The sequence below is a fragment of the Branchiostoma lanceolatum genome, chromosome 15 (assembly GCF_035083965.1).
Source record: "Branchiostoma lanceolatum isolate klBraLanc5 chromosome 15, klBraLanc5.hap2, whole genome shotgun sequence".
Taxonomy (NCBI): Eukaryota; Metazoa; Chordata; class Leptocardii; order Amphioxiformes; family Branchiostomatidae; genus Branchiostoma; species Branchiostoma lanceolatum.
In genome coordinates, this window is record NC_089736.1 from 7905818 (window position 1) to 7931777 (window position 25960).

Sequence of the window (25960 nt, forward strand, 5' to 3'; positions counted from 1 at the left end):
GCCACAGGTCAAACACATGAAGAAGTGGTTGTTGTTGTTGTTGTAGTGTTGTACTTGCCTCGTATGAGTTGTAATGGACTGATAATGTGTGACAAGTGATATTTATGTTACTGAGCTGACAAGTTTAGATTTTAAGCCAAATATCCTTACTTTACAGAAAGATGATATCATTTATCATTACATAAAAGAAAATATCATAATTTTACCACAACATAAAAGAATTTCGGTCTTTCATTGGACATTCAAAGCTTTATATTCATCTACAATTTATAACACAAGGCTTAGATATTCTAACTCCATAGTCTCCTTCCAAATTGAAAGTTAACATTCAAATGATGACACAAAAATGCAGTTGAAAATAAGGAAACTTTTGGCTTTTCTGCGTAGGTTCTAAATTATCTAATACCTTTTCCCCATGTTTTTGTCCTGTACAGAGTCTGTGGTTCCCAGAGTCAGGAGGGAATGTGAAGATCCCGGTTGCAGTGAAGGTGCTGCGAGAAGGGACAACTCCTGAAGCCAGCAAGGAGCTACTGGAGGTGTGTGGGATATTGTGTCTTCTTCTTCCTTCTCACTATGTTGTTGTTGACAACAGAACTCAGTTCTTGTCAACAAGTAAAGTTAAGGCATGATATTGGATTTGGAGAACGTAAAGTAGGACTTGATCAAAGCCCTGGAAACAAGGAACACTTGTTTCACCACACCTTCCACTGTAATGGAAAAGATTGATAAAACCCAGTTCAGATTTATTTTTCTGTTGCAACTTACTTTACATTTAGAAATGTTTAGTTTGGTGTTCTCTGATAAGATATCAAAATTTAAAGAAAATACATGGCAAAGAATGTCAATGACTGTTAATGTTATATAATAATTCAATGTTTTATTCAATAAAAAGAAAGCCTTCGCAGCACTCAGCTGAGCACTGAATTGTGGTTTCTGTACATTTTCGCTTTCATTTACACATATATTTACATAAGTTATATTGCACTTAACACATTGCACGTACACCGATTAGAGTAAAAAAAAAACAATATTGCAATTACTGCACGTCTACTGGTACGCAAGAGTCACTGTCTGTGAGGATCAGGTTGCAGCTTCGGAACTGTTCAACTGTCTAGTCATGTAGGGGATTGCACTTTTTGCAAAGCGGTCAGTTCTTGTTCTAACATTGTCAAGATGGCTGCTCGACCGCGTTGAGCGCCCGCTGATATCACCCCGGCGCTGTGGGAACCACTGGCGGAAGTCTGCAGACTGCATGAGCTTCTTGGCGAATGCCAGACACAGGTGGTCTCGCCGTGTCTCTAGGGTGTCGAGGCCGAGAAGGAGGCAAGAGTCAATATAGTTGGTGTATTTGTGGCCAAGGATGGTTCTGACGGCTCGGCGTTGGACTTTCTCCAGTTGTTTGCGCTGCGCTTGCGTGAGTCCTGGGTGCCATACTGGCGCGGCGTATTCACACACAGGTCGAACGTAACATGTATAGATTGTTAACAGATCTTCTGCAGTCATACCGACTGACTTCAGCTTTCGAAGAAAGAACAATATATCACTGATTATAGAAACCAAAAGTTAGATTCAGACACTTTCATGTTTTTCTCCACTTCTCTAACACAGGAAGCCTACGTGATGGCCACAGTGGACCATCCCCTGTCTGGTGCAACTTTTAGGCATGTGCCTGGCAGACAAGACCATTGTTGGGCACACAGTTCTAAAGTCTATTGTCTCTTTAACACAGGAAGCCTACGTGATCGCCACAGTTGACCACCCCTGCCTGGTGTAACTGTTAGACATGTGCCTCCCTGACTGGTCACACATACAGTTCTAAAGTCTATTGTTTCTCTAACACAGGAAGCCTGCATGATGGCCACAGTAGACCACCCTTGCCTGGTGTAACTGTTAGACATGTGCCTCCCTGACTGGTCACACATACAGTTCTAAAGTCTATTGTCTCTCTAACACAGGAAGCCTATGTGATGGCCACAGTGGACCACCCCTGTCTGGTGAGACTGTTGGGAGTGTGTCTGGCCCAGCAGACCATGCTGGTCACACAGTTCATGCCTCTGGGAGATCTGCTGAAGTATGTGCTGCAGAACAAGGACAACGTGGGGTCACAGGTGCTGCTGAACTGGTGCACACAGATCGCCATGGTGAGATGCTGCCTTTTCTAGCCAGTGGTTTGTTTGTTTTATTGAAATCTTCATTAGTGTCACATAAGAGACACTATTCTACCTGCAGTCCACTTACAATGTACATAATAAATAGATTGAAATGTATATAACGAAAACATATACAAGCGGTAAACAGAAAATTACACAAAATCAAATATAGTGAAACTTAAAAAGTGAGAAGTCAGAGGTCAACATAAGTGGTTATGGCATTTGTGGTTAAGACACGATTGGAATATACATAGCTTTATCTTCAGTTTGTAGTGATAAATTTACTCATTATTTCCATACTTAATAGTTAATCGTGTGCCAAGAAGCTTTTGAAGTCCTCTAGACTTTCTCAAGTTGATTTCACCCAAAGCTTACGTCACTTTATCTTTGAAGGATAGAAAATTGTCAATGGAGTTTACAGTTTACACAAAGATTTACATATAGGAAAATAGTCTTTTAAGCACACCCAAAATGTGTCCCTTTGTCTTTTGTAGCCAAATTAATATGTAGTAATGTGATATGGGGTAATGAGACAGCTGTTTTTGTTGTAATGTATAGGGAATGTTGTACCTGGAAGAAAAAAGGCTTGTTCACCGTGATCTGGCAGCAAGAAATGTTCTTGGTGAGTGAATTTTCATTCTTCACAATAGAGGAGTTATAGAATATTGGTGGCAATATCAGGAACACAATTCAAGAAAGGTGACAATATGGTGTTGCAACTTATCCCTTTGGTGCAATCGGTAGCAGCCTCTCAGTTGATTCTCCTGGTTCCAATTACTTGGAGACCCCGGTTCAAGTCAGGATCAGGCCATCTTGGTTGGGGCTGCACCGTCCAAAAGGAAGGGACGTAAAATGAGGGTCCCATGTTTGAGGAGGTGCCTCGATCATGTTTAAGGGAAAGGGCTAGCAACCCCTCCCTGTAGAAATATACCCTGTTACTGAAACAGCAAGGAAACTTGCTGCAATATGTGCCACTAGGCACTATATATAAGGGTCTGAACAAAGGAAGGAACATTGCAACCTGTGTAAGAGCCTTAGTTTATCAAAAGCAATTAACCTGCACTTTGTTTTATTGCCACTTGGCTCCTACCTTTATAGTACATTCTTTTGATACATTTCATCTTGTTTTTTTACCCTTTGCAGTGAAAACCCCCAACCAGGTGAAGATCACTGATTTTGGACTGGCGAAGCTGCTGGATATTGACGAGGAAGAATACTATGCTGAGGGTGGAAAGGTTAGTCTAACATCTCCACATTACCATAAATGTTGCCTTGAGTCTGACGTCTTGTGTTGATCAGACTTCTAACACTTTTAAAAACACCACATTGCAGGCTAATACCAACAGCAATAGCAACAATTGAGCTGGCATTCACAAGTACAAATGTAGAGCCATTGGTAATTTCACATCACATAATTTGACTATTGAAGATGACTCGGTTATACACACTATAGTCTAGAATCTGCCGATAATCATCGAATACACAATGTAAAAACATTGAGCATCTAAAATGCTCTGCACAGGTAAGAATCACGACAGTGGATTGCATTCTGTTGCACCTAATACTGGTTCATGATTGTGGGAGTTCAAGGAATAAAACATTGCCTGTACCAATTCGGCTGAGTGGAATCTTGTAGCTAGAGGCCAGTACTTTTGACTTAACCTTTTCTCTTTTATGCTAACAGATGCCCATTAAATGGTTGGCCCTGGAGTGTATCCAGTACAGAAAGTTCACCCACCAGAGTGACGTATGGAGTTTTGGTGAGTAAAATGTTCCATCTCTTGGTTGGTTTCTTTGTTGTGTTGTATAACATACAATTTATCAAACAAACTAAAAGTGATAAGATACTGTGCCACCTAGCAGCTTCTTTTAAAACTGCAGAAACAAGGACATAAGTCATATGGAGAAAACATATCTACCTTGGTAAGGTTTTCATCATCTAAGAAGTACCTTTTCATCTTCAGCTTGCAAATGTTTATAACCCATACAGACCATGTAAATGGATGACAGATCAGCCGTCAAGCTTTCACAGACCTCAACCGAGTCTAATGCATTATGCTTCTTACCTGTTCTTTAGGTGTGACAATTTGGGAGTTGATGACGTTTGGAGGAAAGCCGTACGACGGCGTGCGAGCGAGAGACGTCCCAGACCTGCTGGAGCGGGGAGAGAGACTCTCCCAGCCTCCCATCTGCACACTGGACCTCTACATGGTCATGGTCAAGTGTAAGTAGAATTATTACCCAAGTTTACAGGCAAACCTATACTAGTGACCACCTCTATGGGGCCACCTGGGCATTCTTGCCACATTTTTTTGGTCTTATTCTTCCTGTTGACCCAAGAATTAAGAATACGTCTGAAGTTGTCACCAATCTTCTGTGGCCATTTCCTTCAAGTCCCTTGCATAATCAGTACAGATTGGTTTTACTGTATTCATTTCATCTTGCCATTTGGTCTTAACTCAGGATATACAATGCATAACTGTAACAGTAGACATCAAAATCAAATCCCTTATCTAGTTGACCAAGTTTGACTGTATTTTGTTACCCCCAGGCTGGTTGCTGGATGCTGATGCCAGGCCCAACTTTTCAGAGTTGGTGGACACCTTCCACAAACTAGCAGGAGATCCCTCCAGATATATTGTAATCCAGGTCAGTATAGGTTTATCAAGAATCATTTTATTGTGCTAATTAAAGTATGCTTACTGTCAACACACAAAATCACACAGGGCCTTGCTTTAACCTCTATGCTAAGTCTATTTTTATGTGAGCAATCTTGAAGTATTTCTTTTTACTCTCACATTTCTTTTACTGCTGGAACATGATTAGAATTTTTCTTGTCAAACAGATTTAGCCTTATTACTTGTTTCGTGCTTGCAGCTTGCTTAGAGGTTTTTATAGAAATATGATAAGAATTCTAAGGTCACCAACTTTACTCTTTTCTTTTTTCTGTTGATAAATTTATTGAAATAATAGTTTGTTCTGTTTGAGTAGTTTTATGCATGCTGATATTTTTCTGATGCAGATCTTTCACAAATTCTGTCTTCTCTCTCTTCCTCTGCTGTACATGCCTGGGCCTATAGCGCAGGAAGCTACATGTAGACATGGTACTGGTCCCTACATCTTCTTGTGGTGGCTGTGCTGTGTATATCAGATATTGTTTTATGTCTACCCAGGGCTGTCTCTAGCTTTAACTTTGTTTCCATCCCACTCATTGTTTGGGAGCCCATGCTGTTAATTTTCGTTGTTAAATCTGTCATTTTAAGCTGACAAAAATACATCTTCATCAATTTCAAGTCATGAAGTTCAGTTATCTTGGATGGATGGGGTCACCAGTAGTTTATTTATTCCCAACAAGCAAATTTACGTCCTCGGAGAGAGGGACGGGTCCTGGAGACAGCCCTGTCTTTACTATACCTTTGCATACTTTGTTCCTATCTCTGAGTTGGCCACAAACTCTATTGTTGTCTGGGATATCTCAAATCACTTAATCTATTCTAAGAAATTTGGGTGAAGATTAAAGTCATTTTCATGACTCAAGATGCATTTATTGAAATATCGCAGTGAGGCACTGAATTGCATTCAATTTTAAAGGTTGAAAATAGGGAGTTTTGTAGAATATTGAATGCTTTTTGATGGGCACAGGACTAGTAGGTGCTTTGTCTTATATTGTGAAGTACATGTATTATGCATTTTTTTAATTCCCAAAATTATTATCTCTTGGAAAATAACACCAAGAAGGTAGTTTCTCTTCACCCAAATAGGGTACATGTAGATGTGGTAGATTCTGAATTTCCAATCAGGCTGTGACAGAGCCAATAACCGACAAGGATCTAAAACAATCTTTTCCGTCACAAAACAGCTAAATTTTGCAGGACATACAAGAATGTATGCATGACTGTCTCCTTCCCCTGTTTGTGATTGTATGATGATCATACTATGTATGTGACTCCGCCCTTACTTTAAATGAAATAATGGCTTAGGTTTAGATAACAAACAAGGTATGAAAAAGCTGGCTTGTGTCTGAAAGGTTGTATATCTCCACCCAAACAGGGCGACGATCGTATGAAGCTTCCGAGCCCGACGGAGAACAAGATCTTCGAGCTGCTGAGTGACGAGGAGGATCTGGAGGGCCTGATGGATGCGGAGGACTACCTGTTGCCGTCACAGATGTCACGGAGCCACCAGGGCAGCCTGGGCTCCATCAACAACCAACCAACAGGCTATTCTCCCATGCACTCCGTCAACAACGTCAAGGTAAGGAGTTAGCTGTCTTACTAAGGGTTGATCCCTCACCAACCAACCAACAGGCTATTCTCCCATGCACTCTGTCAACAATGTCAAGGTAAGGAGTTAGCTGTCTTACTAGTGGTTAATTACTCACCAACCAACCAACAGGCTATTCTCCCATGCACTCTGTCAACAACGTCAAGGTAAGGAGTTAGCTGTCTTACTTAGGGTTAATCCCTCACCAACCAACCAACAGGCTATTCTCCCATGCACTCTGTCAACAACGTCAAGGTAAGGAGTTAGCTGTCTTACAAAGGGTTAATCCCTCACCAACCAACCAACAGGCTATTCTCCCATGCACTCTGTCAACAACGTCTAGGTGAGGAGCCAATGTCTCACTAATGGTTAATGATTATAATGCATTGTCTATCATGTTCTCCCATGCACTCTGTCAACAATGTCAAGGTAAAGAGTCAGCTGTCTCATCACTAATGGTTATCGTGCATTGTCTATCATAGCTTGCACTTGTAACAGATCTAGATACAATGTACATTAAATTAGGCCACACCTATTTGATCCTTTTTGCTTCAAATAAGGTAAAGTAAGAATCATTGTGGAGAAAAAGTGGATGAAACATACAAAGTACAACTACAAGTAGATTTTGACCATTTTTGCTACTCTGGTTGTGCCTTGACAAGTCAGATAAAAGTATACTATGCCATATGGCAAATCTATTTTAAAGACTTCGAAGAAATATGGAAACTACTGCATAAAGTGGTTTAAAACAAAGTTAAGAAAAAAAAAATTATATGTGATAGACATACAAAGACCAACTTTGCTGAGAAAAAGTGAAAAGTTGTGACCTAACAGTTACCTGATAAGATAACAATTATTACAACTGGCTTTCAAAAATTTTCCCACAGGACAAAGATCGCTATGTTCCTCCATCACTTGACAAACAGGTTCTCTTCCAGGTATGGTTTAAGAAAAAGATTTTTGGTGGGGGACAAACCACTAACTGCTTACAGGTGTTAGTATTTACCTATGCTATAGGTGGTGCAGGTCTCTTGGGAGGTGATAGGTGGTGCTGTGGTGTAGTATAGGTTTTAAGGTTCCTACATGTACTTGTAAGAGTAGCCACAAATGCAATGATTTCTGCTCGGGATTTAAGGTATACATTCTGATCTACTAACCTGAAAATGCTTCTCCCTATCATTGTGCTTTGCATAAAATGTTGCTGCACTAATTATTTTTGTCTGCACATGCAACATTAGGTGGTTTCAGATGTGCAAAAGAAGTAAAGTTTAAGTTTGAGTACCATTCCTGTGGCATCATGTTGGCGTGACGGTTAGGGTGTTTGGGCCATAGCCCATAGGTCTTTGGTTCAAATCCCCTGACATGCCACCGATGTTGTGCCCTTGGGAAAGGCGCTTTACACAACTTTTCTCACTCCATCCCGGTGTAAAAATGGGTACCTAACTTTGGTTGGGGAGATAAAAGGCACTGGAAGGAGAGGGTTGGGCTCTACGGTCCAATACCATGCCCTGGCTACAGTGGATAACAACCAACTGTCCCTACGGCCTGAAAAAGGCTATGGACTACCTTTACCTTTTCTCATACTATCTCTTTGTAATCTTTTCCAGCACTCAGACCAAAGCTTAGATGACCATGAGTACGACAACGAGAGAGAGATGAGGAGAGGAGCAGGGCCGCCCAACGGACCCAAGAAGTCACTCAAGGGGAGCGGCAAGATGAACGGAAACCCCCCAGCCAGAGATGCCAGTCTTAGATACAGTGCCGATCCTACCATTTTCTTCGCCAAAGGTAGAGACATTATTTTATGTTGAAAAAGAAGATCACTCCAAGTAGGAAACTTAGTCCCACAACAGCATAATTTTCCCCATGAAGCCAAAACAAACAACACAGGTCACTTTAATTCAGTAAGTCCTTTTCCATATCATTTCAAAAGAACAGTATCTGTATTATATTACCAGGTAGCTTGAATTATTTCTATCATAACGTGTATTGTTATAACTTAGAAAATGTCTAGGATCTTTTCAGCACTAAGATATGATCATAGGCTGCATTCACTTGGGGAAAACAATGCTAATGTCATTTGCAAAATTGTGGAATATGTTTCAGGATATTTTTGTCTGTTTTGTAATACTTAATATATGAATGAGTTAACTTGTCCTATGATTTAGGTGATACAAAACCCAAACCCCTTGAGACACCGCCAGCACTCCCACAAAAAGAGCGGAGGAAAAGTTCCAAGAAAAGTACCAGTATGTCCATAGGTTTCTGCATTGCCTCTGTGAATCTGCTAGGGTAAAGGGTCTGCTTGGTGGAGCAAGGTTTTAATGAACCTTAAAGGACTTTATTTTCAAAGTGTTGCATAATGCTTGGAAAAGTGGTCCAAATAAGCCAAGGTTTAATCAATATTGCAATAGATGTTGTTTGCATTAAAGTTTACCGTCTCTTTTTTAACAGCATTTACAGGTTATTTGGTTTGCAAAGACAGCAGGCAGCAGGGAGAAGGTTAAACAAAGTCACATGACTATGAATTTGATGTGGACTTTGTTAACCCAGGTTAGGCAGCAGGGAGAAGGTTAAGCAAAGTCACATGATTATAAATTTGATGTGGACTTTGTTAACCCAGGTTAGGCAGCAGGGAGAAGGTTAAGCAAAGTCACATGATTATAAATTTGATGTGGACTTTGTTAACCCAGGTTAGGCAGCAGGGAGAAGGTTAAGCAAAGTCACATGATTATAAATTTGATGTGGACTTTGTTAACCCAGGTTAGGCAGCAGGGAGAAGGTTAAGCAAAGTCACATGATTATAAATTTGATGTGGACTGTGTTAACCCAGGTTAGGCAGCAGGGAGAAGGTTAAGCAAAGTCACATGATTATGAATTTGATGTGGACTTTGTTAACCCAGGTTAGGCAGCAGGGAGAAGGTTAAGCAAAGTCACATGATTATAAATTTGATGTGGACTGTGTTAACCTGGGTTAGGCAGCAGGGAGAAGGTTAAGCAAAGTCACATGATTATAAATTTGATGTGGACTGTGTTAACCTGGGTTAGGCAGCAGGGAGAAGGATAAGCAAAGTCGTATGAATGATGATGAATTCCTTGTGAACTGTGTTAACCCTGTATCTGCCCCTTCCAGGCGATCAGACCCCCCACGCAGACAGACAGCCCACGGAGGAGTACGTCCCGCCGGGGTCCCGACCCTCGTCCATAGAGGGACAGTCCCAGTCTCCCCGGCACTCCTCCATCGAAGGGGCGTCCCGGTCTGCCAGTTATCATTCCCTCACGCCAGCCGACCAGAATGACGAAGGTAGGGTCGCGAGGTCACACTCAATGTCATAAACACTGGGCATATCTGAGTTCTTCTCTAAGACTTACTATGTACAACAATAGGCAAATTGAAAAGATAAACATTTCATTACCAGGTTAGAAATTCAGATGTTTCATCCCTTTTCATCTACCCATGTTTCTATGTTTCTACCATTAATGAGCTACATGTACTACTACTGTCTTTACCACAAATGCTTTACTAGATTTCATACAATAAAACATTAATATCGTGATCAGAACTGATTCAGTACAATCACTCACCAGACTTTCTTTGTAGATGATGATGATTTGCTTTGTATTTGATTCATCTTAATTTATTCCTACACTGTCATAGAGCTTTTACATTTACCCTCAGTGATTCGTAGACTGTCATATTTTTGCATGAGTGTAGTGATGATCATTATTTCATGCGTAGAGGTAGAGCTCTGCTACACACCATCATTCTCTGCGTAATCATAATTCTTCTGTCTCCATAATGGTATCAAGGCTTTCTACACTTGCACCTCTCTCCCTATAGGTGGATATATAACAGTTATAGCCTAGAACTTCTTCTTAGAGAAGGCTTCTATCTTGGCGAGCGGTGGTGGAAGTATGGTGAACGTAGGTGCCGCCCCCTTTTCTGCATGTGATACTAAGAGTTTTCTGAGCTGCCTAGAGTTTTCTCAGAGCATCAGAAAATCAGTATGTCCAAGAAGGTTTAAGCTTCATTATCATACTAACACGTTTGGTTTCATTAACACTTTATATGATTGTAGTTTTATCATTTACTTTCATATATTATTCATTGTTATCATTGATAATTATCAATTGTAGTTTTATCATTTATTTTTTCATAGATTATTACTCATTCTAACAAGTTATAAAAGAATTTTGACCTGAAAAAGAGCTTGTTCCTGTGAGTGTTTAAAACATTGACAGTTTTTGAATGAGTTACCTTACATTCCATTATCATTGTTAAACATTGTTGCTGTATGGGGAAGTACTACAGTGTATTATTATTCTTGTACTTTGAAAATGTTAATCTATGACACTCACAGTCCTCTATCTTCTCTTCTGTTGCTTTTCTTGCTTTTTCTCTTTCCTTGCGAATTTTCCATGTTTTCTTGCTCCATTCCATCATTTGTATTTTGACTTTGTATTACAATTGAATACCTGTGAGTTTGGTAGCCTGTACAGGAAAGGCTGTTCACATTGTATTTCAAAATACTGACCATGATGCCTGGATAGGCAGATTTTGTTGAAATTGTTGCGGCATGTTTGAAGAAAGGAAATTGCCTAATATAACAAGTTACCTGTAAAATTTCTTTTGCATTGTAGTGAAGTTGATAATGAAGTACATTGTACATGTATTGTCTGTGTACATATAGCAATGAATGCTACAAGTTGTGGATCAGTTTTACACTCATTTTTTGCAATTAGTAGGTTTTACACAATGAGATGGAAAAGCTAATTTGAGGAACTTGCTTTGCTTTGCTTTCAAACCTTTAACATTTTTTTTTCAAATAATCAGACTCTGTTTTTCATGATTTATCTTAGGTCGTCTGAAAGATGCACTCAAGAACGACAGACTGAAGCCTAAACTGAAACAATACCTCGGAAGACTTGGATCAAACAATGCTATCGATAATCCTGAATACCAGGAAATTCTGGGCAATGAAGACCAAGAGGACTACTATGATGATGATCTGTCAGATCATGAGTACTACAACGACATTAAGGCAAACAAGAAGGCAAACTTGCTGAGAAAAGCAGCAAGTGAGACAGACATCTAAGACTCACAGAATGGAAGGAGAGAAAGAGAGAGATGATGTCATTGTGTCTCAAAGAAGTTACTCCGGGAATTAGATGACAGACATGTTGTGATGAAAGCTACAGCTGTTTGTGGATGTCTACTGGGCCTAGAACTATTCCTTGTGGCACCAACACTAGTCCCTAGATTAATCTTACAATTTGCAAGGTGTTGTTTGTTTCCACAGTCTTTCTTTCGTAGAAGGAATTTGTCATCATTTTCTTCCCAAATTCTTTTATTTGCAGTTGATATGATATTAAAAAAACAGCTGTACCTTCTCATCCAAAACATTCCAAAAACTCAGATGAAATCTGAATCGTTTACTGGGTGTAAAATTCCAAGGAACAAGAAAACACAGGTGTGAATATTTTAGTCCACAGATGATGCTTCCCCTTTAAAATGTCCTCAGAGTTTTGTGTGTCAATATTTGTGTTGAGTGCAATACAGAACAAATTGGCTGGTCTATTTAACATTTCATTCCCGTTATGTTTTGTCTGTATGTGCACAATTATTTTTCCAGTTAGTCCAGAGCATTCATTTTTGGCAAGGCCTCATGGGCAGAGCCTTTTTTGTGCTTCTATCAAATTTTTGTACTACTTTTCTATTTTGTATTACTGTGTATATAAGTTGAGAAAAATCATTGTGACAATGAATATAAACAAGCTGTTTTAGGACAAATATACATTTTTCAACATATTATGGTTACTCATTCTATAGACAACATATAATGAATTTTGTGAACAATCTTAGTTCTAAACTGCATGAGCCAAAGGTAAATGCACATTTGATAATGACTTAGTTGTCAGTACTATTTTTAAAGGTGGAAGGTCTGTAAAGAAGTGCTTTTCACTGCCACAAAGTTTACAAGGAGAGTAAATTGGTCTTAATGTTTTCAATGTTTTGATGTTACTTCACGTAACAAAGTCAACTTTTCCATTGTTTTATGTTAATGAATTCCAAAGGCACCTAATGAAATTCAGATTGTACAATCCATTTCCAAAATGGCAGAAGCTATGGACGTACGAAAAATGTAGCAATGGTAAAAGAATTTTCTTCTGTGGAAAGTTTGACAGACTTGATTTCATGATTTCATAATTTCACGCACAGTGAGTACTGTGGAAATTCTGACCAAAGCACATCAATCCACAGAGATTGAAGAATACACAAGCTCAATATAGATACTTTCAGTAGAAAAAGGGAAGATAAGCTTTTGCTCTAGAGTAGCCAATTCATGCTGAATACACCTGTAAGAAGGGCCTTGTTTTTGATTCAAGGTGCCTTTGACAGAAAGGGATTTGAAAGGATCTGCTCTGCTGCAAGTCATCCCAATCAAAGAATGATAAAAGGAAGTATGAAGGCCTGAAGGATTTTCATTGGCACGATACAAGGGAAGTGCTGATTGGCTTTGACGTTAATTGGTTTGAAACAAGGGAAATGATGATTGGCTGGTGTTTGTTGGCATGATACAAGGGAGCTGGTGATTGGCTGTCATGATCATTGGCATGATTCAAGGGGAATGGTGATTGGTTGGAATGTGTGAAATTCAGAAATGCTACCAACAGAAACTACAGAAGCTCTTGTGATAGATCCATCATAACTGGATGGCTTGGGTTCCTTTTTGCAGCTTTGAAAGAGCCCCTTTCAATGTAGACGTAAGTAAACAAAGAGCTTTTTTAAACAACTGAAATAGTGAATTCATAGTAGACTACAGTGGATCAAACATTTTGTAAGTAAGCACAATATTTTGTGCAAAAGTTGTGTGTAATGTTAAGATTGTATATTCTAGGACCTTCCAATTGTTGTAAATGTTAAATGTAACAAACAAGTGTCCAGAAATCGTAAAAACATATCTAACCAAGTTGTTCTAACAAGGTTATAGCTTGGTGCAGGGTTCAAGGTCACCAAATGATTGGGCTTGCTCTGCAAGGAGCTGTTCAACAAAATATTATTCTCTGTGCTTTTAATTGAATTAGACTACTTTGATCACCTTTTTCTTCTTTCAACTGCGCACTGCAAATACAAAGCAAGGTTTTTAGTTAATATTTGATAGTTATGTTCTTCATAAATTTTTATCCATTCCTAATTTACTCCATTCAAAAAGTAACAATCTTTTTCCCAAAATGGCTACTCTACAAATAAGCCAAAAATGTACATAGATGCTGGAATTATAAATGCTAGCTCTGCTTGTGATAATTGAAGAAAGTGCCTTTTAACCAGTGTTGGAAAATTTTACGCAAAAATTGTATATTTTGATAGATATGGTACAGTGATTTTAACAATGTTTAATGTCATTTTAATGGCTACCTATATGTAATGTATGTGTACATGTATGTACTGTGTTGCAAGTAACCTTGTTACTATGTATAATATGCATATTCTTATGTAACACTTTTAGAATATTGTTCCTGTTTCTAATGATTGTTTTCTAGCAAGGGGTCACCAAGGAAGATGTTTGCTATGAATTGAGAAAGTCACATGTATCCCTTTTGTAACAAAATAAATTTTTCGTACCTGCATGCAACGTTATTGTAGGCTGAAAGTTTAGCTAAAAATCGTCTCATGTTTGAAGACATGAGGTGACTCTTTCTGTCCTATATATAATTTGAGGTGCAAGACGTCATAATTAGCATATTGTGCCATAAATGTTAAATATTCTGTGGTGAAAAACCAAATAATGCATTTAAACAAAACTCCTTTGTGTGAGCTTTAGAGAAATGTTTACTAAGAAATATAATTGTATAACTTTGAATACTTTGAGCACGTCTTACTCCAGGAGTTTCAGAGACTTTTTTTCAAAACACAGCAAACACAGCTTCCTCTTTTGGAAACATTCGGTTTTTAGATAAACTGTTCCTTGTAACTCAATGCTGTTATGGCAATGGAATCAGCAGCTTTGACAATAATTCATCTTTCTCCACTAATGTCCAGTAATTGATAACACTACAATGAAGTAAAATTAGCAAGATTATTAATTCTTAATCGGCAACGGTTATTTTAACTTCTTTGTCCTGTCCTCACAAATATGATAGTTAACAACACTCTTTAAGAGAGGGGCTACCTCCTCATAGATATCTATGTGTTTAAAAGAGCCCCATTTTGAATTCTGCTTTCCCTGTTGTGCGTGTAAGCCTGACACTGCCATTTGTGTGCTGTATATTGTAAACAGGAGGAAGCTGAGGTTTTTAGAAGGATATACATGTACATGAGGGAGGGTAATCTTGTGCATGGTGAAGGTATGACTTGTATTTGTACATGGATTATATGTTCAATAAAAGGTGGTTATTTAGTGGTAACTTGTTCTGTGTGTTGTTATGATTTCTGCTAGGGTGCAACAGGGGAAGGAAATGTGGAACCTTTTAAATGTATAACAGCTTGGTCCAACTTTTTGTCTGCCAGGGTTTTGGAGCATAGGGGGGGGTGCTTTTGAGTCATATCATACCAGGGATGTAGTTTCACCTAGTCGAACTTGATTTCTCCACCAATAGGGTTGTTACAACAGACCCCACTATCTGGTGGTGTAAAGAAATGTATGTACCTAGGGAATATCTTTACTATTTTACATCAAGTCATGAATCGAGTTGCCATTGCATTCCTTTTAAGTCCTGTCTTTTAACAGTTCTAATTACAGTCAACTGAACAACAAAGAAACACACAGGCCAGCATATTCTTGTGAATGAATTTAATCACCTTGAACACACCATAATACATATAAACAGTGCTAGGCACTTCATTTTTTGCATAACTTATATCACCAAAACTTCCATCCACACGTATTCTCTACATTTACCCATATCCAGTGCCTTCCAGCCACATGTGGCCACTACCAGCTTTTTCAGAGGCATTTGCATTATTTTTGTGGTTCATTGTGATCACCATTTAACAACATACACATAATAGTTGCCATATTCCTACAGTATTTTCTATATAGATAGACATTCTTTTAGGAATATATACAAAAACATACAAAATAAACAAAAATGTCTCTATTAAGAATTTTTGTAATGATCCTTTTTCACCAAATGGTCATTTTCGATATTGCTGTTTTACCATAACAGGTAAGCTGCTTAAAACCATCAATATTGATTAGAATGTGACATTGGAAAACTGTGTTTAGCATAACGTTCGTATGTTTGCATACAGCCTCCTAACCAACTACTAGTAATACCACGGCACTCGATATTTGCATTGGTAATTTTATTAATCTATGGGAAGTAGAATGTTGCAGAACGCCATTTGTTGAACCGTCTTCCTAGCTGCCACTTTACCCTGAATTTCCTTTGATTATTGCATCAATGTAGAGGAGGTAGTAGGTTGTATATTGCATAGAAAGTGTGCGCAGGAATACCATTTTTCTCTCTAGCCTGAGTGTCATCCTGTTTCAGTTTCAGGCTCTACCTTTTTGGTGAAGGTAGAGCCTGGAACTGAAACGGGATGACCCCTCATATGATCAGTCACTCAGGCTAGATTCTTTCCACCTCATAACACTCCAGGCGATAGAGGTTGCTCTCCCCTAGTCTTTCGTTACCTTAACCCTTACATCCCATAGTGTACTGGATATGTCAGCCGTTCTGGCTTCTTAACCACAAGTTTGAGCACATCAACAAGCTTCCTGATCATGGCTTCCCTGGAGTCACCGTAGGTGAACAGCCAACAGAAGTGACTTCCTGCACTGCCGGTAAAGTTGGTGACGTCATCGTCAGGACCCGCTGTCAGGATGAAGTACACATCAGGATCCGATTTCAGCTTTTCAATCTGTGAAACAAGAGAACAGTTTCGCTGTAATGTCATTACTGGTTTGGATGAAATGTAAAACCTACTGAGGGGGTGTAAACTGCCATCGATTGATTACTACATGTATCTTCAACTTCATCATCTCGAACGAAAAGGCTGAACATCATTTCAGGATGATCGAATGCAATGGTATGTGAGGTTACACATAAATTATGCAGTTTAGAAGAGTTGGATACTACCAGGGTGTTGATAGTCAGTCGTATCTGTGAACAGTTTCAAAGGGTTATTGGAAAATAAGGTCCCTCAGACTTTACCTGTCAGCTGCCTTCTCCAGGACATACAGACTGTACTACTTGCCATAGGCGGCGTTGCGGCAAGCTAGAAATGCGGTTCCAAACGTGACTCATCTATACCCCCCTTCTCGTCTCTTTGCGTTGTATTTCACCTACCTGGTCGAAGTCCATCAGATTGCCGGGCCTTTCCAGATCATCAAACTTCACGATGTAGGCGCTGGCCCACCTTCCCGTCTCGGGAGGTGTGACGTACTTGACACCGCGGCCGGCAGTCAGGTACACATAGTCCTGGTTAGCGTTCTTGTAACTCTCTGTGTAGCAACCTTGGAGCTGCTTAGATCCCCTGGCATTTACCTCGCACAACCGCAGCTGAAATAGGTTTGAAGATGTCAGTTCTACAAAGAAGCGTTTTTTGCAGAGAAGCTCAGTTAAATTCAATGTAGCATTGATAATCTAGCACAGTGCGTTAGAACACCGACTATTGACAATATGGTCAAGTGGATAGCCATCAGTACGTAGTTGATGAATGTTGAGTCCTACCTGCCCATCCTTCATCCTGAAGACTTCTATGTTTGTAAAGCTATTGTTGAACCCAAACTGCACCATCCTGGCCATCACGCTCTCATAGACATCCCAGATCCGCTTCTGTAAGTCTTCTGGCTCAGAGGTTGGAGAGATCACGGTCATGAACTTGGCCTCTTGGTGGTCAAAACGGAGCTCGTCGGTGATCTGTGGGGGCATGTACATGGTCAGAACAGTTCTAGATTGTGCTTAATTAAGTCTTGTATATTCCTGCATATTTGTGGACGGTTTTGTCGTTATCTTGTGAAGTGCAGTCCATTTGCATGATCTTCCCCGCTCATCTATCCACCCTCCGTTATAGATTCTGGCACTGTACATTCCTTTATCAACTACATGACTTCTATAGATTTGACAGAGCACAACATTTACCATTTAAAGGATATCCATAGAACCCTAGTCGTGATTTATGAAGAGTAAATGTAGTTTGAACCTGAATTGGAAACATTAGCTAAGTAGCTTTGCTCTGTGGTTTCAACTCACTGTCCATCGCACAATCTCCTTGTCCACAACACATCCATCCACAGTGTACAGGGCCACGGCGTCCAAGTACGGCTCCACGATCATAACATCTCGCAGGGCGAGGGGGTACTTTTCCACGTCCAGATATTGTTTGAAATAATCCCTGGTTGGAAACGCACATGTGTTCAGTCATTGTACATGTTCATATGTAGACCCACGAGGGAAAGGAGCAAGAAAGCACATGGAATATAGGCATACGCGTTACCAAGAGTTCTCCATTTTCTCCAGCATGCAAATCAGTCCGTAATATGGATATGACCTTTTCAACGTTAACGGTGTAGGCTAATGCGGATAAATAAGAAATGTAAAACTGGCTTACTTGAAGAAAGCAGCACTTGGTGATGACTCGAAGTCAGGATGTTCATCCCTCATTGTCCGAAGGTTCTGCAGCGCACGTTTCATGTCTTCGTAGTTTTCCACTTTGGCCACGCCAAACGTATCAAATGCCGCTGCAGGCTTCACGAACGCCGGTAGACCTGGGGTACAAGAATCATTCCTGTGTTCATATACATTTATAATAACGGCATCCATACTGTTTATATGAATTCATCCACATTTACCAACATAAACTTGACAAGATGTTGCCGAAAACGAATTCCTTGTAATTTTTTTAGAATACGGTATTTGAATCTCAGTCGCAGTACTATACTAACGGCTCCGCCCCTTGGACGTCACCAAAAGGCTGGATAATTAGTTTCATGAAATCTATCATTGCCCTCTGTGCTTAGGTAGAAGCCTTTAGCCCTTTACACCCCTTACAACAATCCTTCGGAAGTTCCACCTTGTCATTTTTCTTACCAACTTTTTCCAAGGCCCTCTCTGCATCCTCCAGCATGGTGGGTGAATCTAGATCCACTACATCGAAGGACATTAGGTTTTCCATCGGGTCCAGGTACTGCCGTGTGTAGGCTTTGTGGAAAGCCAGGTAGCACGACTCGACGCTGGGCCCGGGGATATGCGGGAAGTCCCTGGCAATGGCGGCGTGCACAAATGTAGACAGGTCGATGGTGGGGAGAATGATGTTGATGTTGTGGTCAGCGACGAGCTGAAAGAAACAGCAACATTGTTCTCAGCCCTACTCAATTGGAAGATTATTCTGTAAACAGAACATAGTCATATCATTATCTTAACAATGGATATGGACATGTCATGAGCATAGCTGAAGTACACTCGTTAATTTTACTCACCTTCTTTACTCGTTGTACGTAGTCCAAGAGTGTCTCTTTCTCCTCAATATTGCTGAAGACAACCTCCGACACCTACAAATGAATGAATAGAAAACAAGTCAACATTTCTTGTTCATCCCTCATCCGAAGGTTCTGCAAGGCACGGTTCATGCCTTTATAGTTTTCCACCTTGGCCAATAGATTATCAGCATTTCTTGATGACAACTTTTCAAAGAAATGTTTGTAGGGTTGAAGATACTGCAAGTAGAGAATATAATTGACTACGATTGGACTAGGAGTCAGTAAACGTTACGAATTCTCCTTTACTCTATCTGCTTGGAGATTTATAGTACTATCCTGAGACTGCGCCACCACACAATACGTGTATTTTCTACTCTCACACACCTGTACTGTTGGACATTGACGTAGGGCTTCTGTTTTGTCTTTGTCCCCGTTGGAGAACGGGACGAGCACAGAGACATCGCTGCCGGTTGAAGACATTGTTGTTTGCTTGGCTTTAAGTTGGTGGTCGGAAGAAAAATCTGAGGAAAAATGAAGACAATGATATTAACAGTTGGAACTAACTATAACATAAAAGGTCTTCAAATATTTGTAGGACAGAGGTGCAATTGGTAGATGACCTTTTCAGATATAGATGAACGTGTGCCCTTCTTGACCCACTTACAATATTTCCATTCATACTCTAAAATGCATACGACTTTTTTTAAAGAATGCCGAACTACAAATACCCGAACTCAAAGAAATAGCACTAGTATACGTATAGTATTCCTCCTCTATTCACTTCAATTGACAGACTGAAAACGATTAAACGCTTTTCCTGGCTCAAGTAGCGTTAGCAAAAAGTTAGTCACTATGGTGAACTATTGTTTCAAGGTTTAACGATTGCCCAGGTCGAAAAACAACCGGTTCCTGTGTATCCGAGTTGTCCGACCGGTGATCCAAAGCTTTCCATTTAGATGTCTTTCAGCCTAAAGAGTAATGTCACTTGGTGTCACTGACAGAAAAAAAAGGCGACCAAGCGCGTTTCAACGTGTAAAATATGTCATCGACTTCTTCGCGCCTTGTAAGCATAGGATACACACTCACGCCTTCGTCAAGATAAAAAGGCAAGATGGGTTGTGACTAGATGTCGAGTTGTCTGGTACCTATGTCGGGCTGTGCCGAATATTGCGGGTCCTCCCTAAACCTCTGTTCACAACTAAGGTTGTTCTGAAACTCAGAAACGAACCACATTAGGCTTTCTCCTTTCTCATCAATTTTGTTCCGCTCAGACACCAGAGAAGTCTGATGGAGAAAAGATGATTCCCGCGCTGATTGGACGAGAAACAGTCGTTCATTTGGTCGGCATGGTGTCTTTATACAAACATCTAACTGTCCTTAGATACCGACTTTGATAACTTTTAACGTATAGTTCCGGGTCATTATACGATGTAGTTGGGCATAATTCAATACAATACTCAGGAATATACGACGAAGGGCTACACAATTATTCATTGTTTTTACAACCGAGTGAATGGTAGATAGTTTGTTGTTTTGGTATTCTATACAATTTCCCGAATTATACAATAACAAGAAACACAAATAACTGGCTTCCACAGTATTGTCGTTTAGGGAGCGTCATGTTACTAACGGACAGGGCAGTTGCAAATTGAAATGTAATCGTGAGAATGAAATCTGATTGGTGGTTGTTAAGTGTTTATAACAACCAGCTCATTGCAAAGTACGACTGTACAGGTGTACAGACTGTGTTTTCTTGTACGTAGTAGTAAGTAGCGTGCGTAGTCCAGTGGTTAGCGATCTTGCCTCTGGAACTAGAAGCCCCGGGTTCACTGTTCATTGTGCTTGTCGAAAAGAGCTAGGGGGAATTTCCCCGGTATAATGAACCTGTTAATACTGTACATAGCGTCTGTCTTCTCTGTCACGACCAGTGGAAGAGTAGCTCATCTGTTCATTGAGTTCATTTGAGCTGAACTGGTTCGAGATCCCTTTTCTTTCCTTTCCTTACGTCATACCCCGTCCTGGAATTGTCTGATGGGTCCGCCCAGGTAAATATATAAATTATTCATTTAGTGAGATTAGTGAAAGTCCTTTGACGTGAAATCTATGTAGAAACGCACCCTTAAATTCATCAAATAAAATCTTATTTTTCTCCTCTTACGACACTTCTGACTTCTGAACTGAATACTCACATTCTGTTCGTGTTTGAAGAGACGTGATGAGATAGAAGGTTGTGGAATTTTGCAGATGAACAGGTCTTTGTCCAAGTGACCTCATTAAGTATTCATTGTAGGTCAGTTAATGCGAATAAGCTGACCATAATTGTCAGAGAATATGACTAGGAACCAGAGAAATCAATTTTCTTGTGAAAATACGTCATTTATAAATCAAGCTCTGTCTGAAAGCAGCTATATAGTGTCCCTTACGTCTGTTTCTTTCTCTCTAAATTCAGTATGATACAGTACAGTCGTGGTAAATCCAGTAATTTTATTGATGTCTTTACTATGCGTTGGCGGCTTTAAAAGAGTCCACCCATTCCAATATTTGTATAGTCGACCTGTAGAATATTTCCTGTTTCCGTACGTGGATTTTGCTTTAAAAAATGATAAATTCTACAGCCAAAGATAAAGTTACTTAAGTCTCTTCTCCGCCATGGATTTCAACACTACAAGTGGTCAATTCATCGGCCGTGGACATAAACAATCCACGGTCTTTGGAAATACCTAGACTTAAGGTGTTCGCAGATCACCGAGCCCATCCCATGTAACAGAGCTATTTCCAGTCGAAAAATACTCTCGACGATTTCGAAATTTCGGCGACCTTCTAGCGGTCAACAAATTGGGCCGAATGGCGTTGACGGCACGACGCCGACTTTAAGCTTGAAATATAAAAGAATCCTCACCAAAGCTTTGACGATTGTCTTGTCACATAATTCATGGCATAGGGAGTGCCAGTCACGATGCTATCTCGCCTTTCCCCGTTTTTTTTCGGCGCACGAGAGAAGTCATCTGCTGGGGAAAACTAAACCAGCACCGCACCAAATTATGTTACCTAAAGACACTTCCGATGACTGTAAAAAAAGAGAATGAATGTTTAAAATCTTACGTGTGTTCTTCTGAGTACTGTGTATCACCGCTGAGTTGTTCTCTTCGCAGAATCGGGGACTTATCTGACAGATATGATTATGCTTGCGGCGATTGACCAATACCGGTTGGACGAGCTATCGTCGTTGTTTAGGTAACTGTAACTATGGATTATGTTGTTGTTGTTGGATTACCTAATGGCACGGCAGTTATATGGAGGTAGTCTCTACCAGGCTCCAGGGGTGAGCGTGAAGAGTTGAAATTGGCCAAAATAGACAGACAACATACCAGAAGAATGAGCTGACCGGAGAGTACAAGAAACTCGTTCATCCCTAGAACACTGTCACCCATGACCGTGTGATGGCCGCCAAAAAACTTTATGTCTCTATGTCCCTATTGTTTTTATAAAAATTCTAGTAATGTTAAATGATCCTGTTTTTATGCTCTATGTATTTCATTATCCATGGTGTAATAGTAGGAGTGATTGTAAATGCAATACAATTCAGTCCAGTGTAAAAGGACTGCAATTTTGATTGATCAATAAAGTTTGAAGCTTGAGTACTGTTTGCCACCTCACAGGAGCCTGTCGGTAGCCTCATTTTTCTTTGAAGTCCACTTGTAGTTATTCAATAGTAGTAGTAGTAGAATTACTTCACCACTTGGCACCTATATAGACTTTTGACTTATTTAGATTCACAATTAGCTCGAAATTTCAGCTATTCTTCCTGTGGGCCATGAATAAACTTTAAGTGGACTTCAAAGAAGAAGGCGACTACTGACATGTTGTCTATGTGGCCAATTTCAACTCTTCCCAGCCACCTCTTGAGCCTTGAAGAGGCTAATAGGGAGAGGAGACAAAGGGCAAAAGATACTAATTATAAGCCTTCTATGTCCTGATCTAGAAATGCAACTGATTTTCTTGTGTCTTGCATGAATCTGTTGTCTTAAATGAATCTAATCACCTTGGACAATATGTTGTCTTGAATTAATCTAATCACCCTGGACAAATCATACTTCACTGTTATTGACATTGTCATTAAACTCATGTATATAGCTATAGGTAAACAATCCAAGACACTTCATAATTGCAAAATTTCTATCACCCTAGCTATTTTGTTTACGCCGTTACTGGAACACATAAAAGTGTACAAATTCCCCATTGGTGCCTCATCTACGGTAGAAACAGGCATGTTGATCCCACCTTTGCAAATTTGATTAACCCTATTCAGGCTGGGCATTTTGGGAATATTTTGAGGCCCGTCGCTGTAACTTCTAATCTACATGTGGCCAGCAAATGTTCAGAGGATGATGTACAAGTAAACTGTAATAATAATAATAACTCATATTGGGGAATTGGTAAAGCTATACATACTTCTATCAATATCTACCAGATTTCAAATCATTTTCTTTCATGGGACGTGGTTCAAACATTAGTGAGGAGAGGTTTTCATGAAGCCTGGAGTCCAGTCTTGTTAGTTTTGGCCCGCTCGAGCTCCCAACGTCGCTAGCCGCCAACAGTGTAGTGGTGTTGGGAGCGGGGAACACGGCTGGACGCCAGGCTAGTTTTCATGGGAAAAAACATGGACAATATAGTTGCCAAGCCTAGTGAGTAATCTTCAAAGCTTTTCCTTGCCCTGCTTAAGGACAGGAAGCCACGTTTTAAAGCCGGCGTCACATAGCAGTATGCGATCTGAAAAGGACAATTTCGGTTCGGATTTAAGGACTTAAGATCGGCCGATGCTCGCAGGCCTCCGAGGCCCGTCCGATGTGGCTGAAGTTTTCTGGTGAAAATTGCGCTCGACGATTTTGAAATTCGTCGAGTTTCTAGCAATCATGCAATCAAGAAATTGGGCCGAAGGTTCGTTGACAGTGCGACACCGATCTTTAATGTTGAGATACAAATGTCCTCGCCAAATTGTTTGACAATTTCTTCATATATTTCATGGCATAGGGAATAAGTAAACGAACCACATACTACGGTATCCCCCCTTCTCAGCTCCGCACAAGATATTATTACACGAAATGAATATCTTTAAAAAGGAATACAAAAGAAACTTACCTGTGTTTCGTTGAGTACTGTACATCACTGCTGAGTTGTTCTGTTCGCAGAATCGGGAGTTAATCTGACAGATAGAAAGATTACGGAGATTGGGCAAGCTTTTGTCCTTAAGAAGGGCGTGGTAGGTTAAGTGGCAAGAGGCTAAAATCTCGTCGTTTGTATCGAAATTTGAAGTGTTCCTGTAAGGATAGATCTTAGTGGGGGCCAGAAGGTGTTTAGAACAGCCAAAGTAAGACTGTAATCAATGTTACATGTGTACTGTGAGACTTTGTTTCCTATTACGTCATCCCCTGTCCTATGGGTCAGTCCATTATAGTCTATCCATTGACACTCTATCAGTCAGTCCATTGACACTCTATAATCATGCATATTGTGACATTACATCATAAGTGAAACCCGCTTGTCCTTTGACATGAAATCTCCAGAATCCTTCGTGCACCCTTCAGTGTCCATCACACGAAATATCTTTTAAGCCATCTCATGACATCCATCATGAACTGAATAGCCTCTTTGAGTTTTTGTTTGAAGAACTATTATGAGATAAAAAGAAGGTAAAGGGATTGCAAATTTTCGGGCCTTTGTCCAAGTGACCCACTAAAATATTTACTATAGGTTAACAATATCCTGTTAATAAGCTGACCATACATCGTACATGTTATACGAACACAGCTTTCTTGTGAAAATACATAAGTCCATTATGAATCAATATCTCTTTGGGAAAGGAAGTATTATGAAGCATTACTTCTGGCCAGATACTCTCTGTCTTGCTCTTTTATACCGTGATATGCACAAATTCGAAACAGAATCGAGTGATCGAAAAGTAGACATTTGTATGTGTAACGTTACGGTTAGTCAACGCGAAGGCGTTTCAGCACAAAGGACAGGGACATTTTATAGCTATGTAAGGTGTGTTTATCTGATGATTAGAAGGCGAACATTGTTGGCAGTACGTCCGCTTTCGACTCCGTTGGCACTCAGTCGTAAGTGCAGCAAGGTATAATTTGCCTAACGTTAAATGAAAAACGAAATCGGTGTTTGAACTCTGAACCCCAAGGTCGAAATGATGAAGTTGGGGTTGCGTCCGGTCAGTATCTCATTTGGCCTGATAATGTCTATCGGTTCAGGTTAATAATGTCCTCATGATTATCTGGCGACACCATGAAAGTCCTCCACAGCTATCATAACTGAAGAGTCATCACAGATTCTTTAATTCTAGATATCGCAAGGTTTTCATCTTGCATTTCAAAGTCTCCCTTCAGGATAAGAAAATTTTCAAAGAACGAGTCCGCCTATAACGTTAAGCCTGGTCGCAAATACCAGAGCGCATGCTTCGTCTTCTGGTTCACGAAGTTGATCCCTTGTAGCCATATCCTGTTGTGTTTGACAGTTCAAACTACTTAGGAAAGTATCCGAAAAAAGCAAGGGAATGTCTGAAAATCAAAAGAATCATTGAATGGTAAAATGTAACCAGTGTAACGCCCGATTCACACACGGAGTCGACTCCGGGTTGTGTGTGAGGGGTTTTGGGCTGCTCAAGTGGAGTTTTGCTACTAGAAAACGCTACTTTAGTGGCATTGTATGCTCATTGTACAGCCCTGAGTCAAACACCAAATCGACTCAAGAACGCGCGTGTAAACCCAGCCCAAGTAATTAAATTTGCAACAGGTGGCCGGAGTAACAGGTGGTTCCCAGGATGCATCGCGTACCGCGAGTTCCAAAACATGGCGGCCGTCCACGTGGAGGAGGAGGAAGAGATTTTTCGTTAAAATTTGCCCTCGAATGACGTGTTGCGTCCCATTTGAAAGGTGAGTTCCGTCAAATTCTGTTCCTTATGCCCCAGTGATTGTTTTGGGAGGCTCTGTGTCGGAATGAAGAGGGATATGATGGTAGAATGATGGATATTTCTCGAACATGACGGTACGCCCCCCCCCCCCCTTCAGTTGGTTATCGATAAATTTGGTTGGTTACCCTGAATAGTTACAT

The 25960-nt window shown here is 40.2% G+C and overlaps 2 protein-coding genes across 9 annotated transcripts in view; one reads left to right on the forward strand and one right to left on the reverse strand.

The window, feature by feature from the left end:
* Positions 1–14819, forward strand: part of LOC136420368 (epidermal growth factor receptor-like) — a 97556-nt gene extending 82737 nt beyond the window's left edge. For 3 of the 6 annotated variants that reach the window (XM_066407234.1, XM_066407236.1, XM_066407235.1), the window contains exons 20-32: positions 435–536; positions 1956–2141; positions 2709–2772; positions 3294–3385; positions 3835–3910; positions 4228–4374; positions 4702–4799; positions 6201–6404; positions 7301–7351; positions 8021–8201; positions 8582–8662; positions 9547–9717; positions 11274–14819. In XM_066407234.1, the coding sequence (XP_066263331.1) occupies positions 435–536; positions 1956–2141; positions 2709–2772; positions 3294–3385; positions 3835–3910; positions 4228–4374; positions 4702–4799; positions 6201–6404; positions 7301–7351; positions 8021–8201; positions 8582–8662; positions 9547–9717; positions 11274–11509 (1689 nt within the window). In that variant the 3' untranslated portion in view covers positions 11510–14819. Of the gene's footprint in view, positions 1–434; positions 537–1955; positions 2142–2708; positions 2773–3293; positions 3386–3834; positions 3911–4227; positions 4375–4701; positions 4800–6200; positions 6405–7300; positions 7352–8020; positions 8202–8581; positions 8663–9546; positions 9718–10254; positions 10338–11273 lie in introns of all 6 variants that reach the window. The other 3 variants (XR_010753191.1, XM_066407238.1, XM_066407237.1) reach the window with 3 other exon arrangements.
* Positions 14820–15190: 371 nt separating this feature from the next.
* On the reverse strand, positions 15191–24017 carry LOC136420370 (uncharacterized). 3 transcript variants are annotated; one of them, XM_066407244.1, is made up of 9 exons: positions 23978–24017; positions 19223–19359; positions 18839–18910; positions 18450–18696; positions 17971–18127; positions 17613–17754; positions 17091–17279; positions 16707–16919; positions 15191–16278 (listed from the first exon to the last, which is right to left on the reverse strand). In XM_066407244.1, exons 1-9 carry the CDS (start codon positions 24000–24002, stop codon positions 16060–16062), a joined length of 1401 nt encoding a protein of 466 aa, XP_066263341.1. In that variant the 5' UTR covers positions 24003–24017; the 3' UTR covers positions 15191–16059. The 3 variants fall into 3 exon arrangements, with proteins under 3 accessions (XP_066263341.1, XP_066263344.1, XP_066263342.1); XM_066407247.1 differs by lacking the exon at positions 23978–24017 and adding an exon at positions 21941–22092 and having other exon boundaries at positions 19223–19370; XM_066407245.1 differs by lacking the exon at positions 23978–24017 and adding an exon at positions 21941–22091.
* Positions 24018–25960: the final 1943 nt, after the last annotated feature.

Excerpts from the sequence above, each read along its gene's own strand:
- LOC136420370 (XM_066407244.1), bottom strand. The coding sequence starts at position 24,002 with ATGTACAGTACTCAACGAAACACAG. Across the intron at positions 18,911-19,222 it reads GTCAATGTCCAACAGTACAG|GTGTCGGAGGTTGTCTTCAG; the intron begins GTGTGTGAGAGT and ends ATTCATTTGTAG. Across the intron at positions 16,920-17,090 it reads TCAGGATGAAGGATGGGCAG|CTGCGGTTGTGCGAGGTAAA; the intron begins GTAGGACTCAAC and ends AACCTATTTCAG.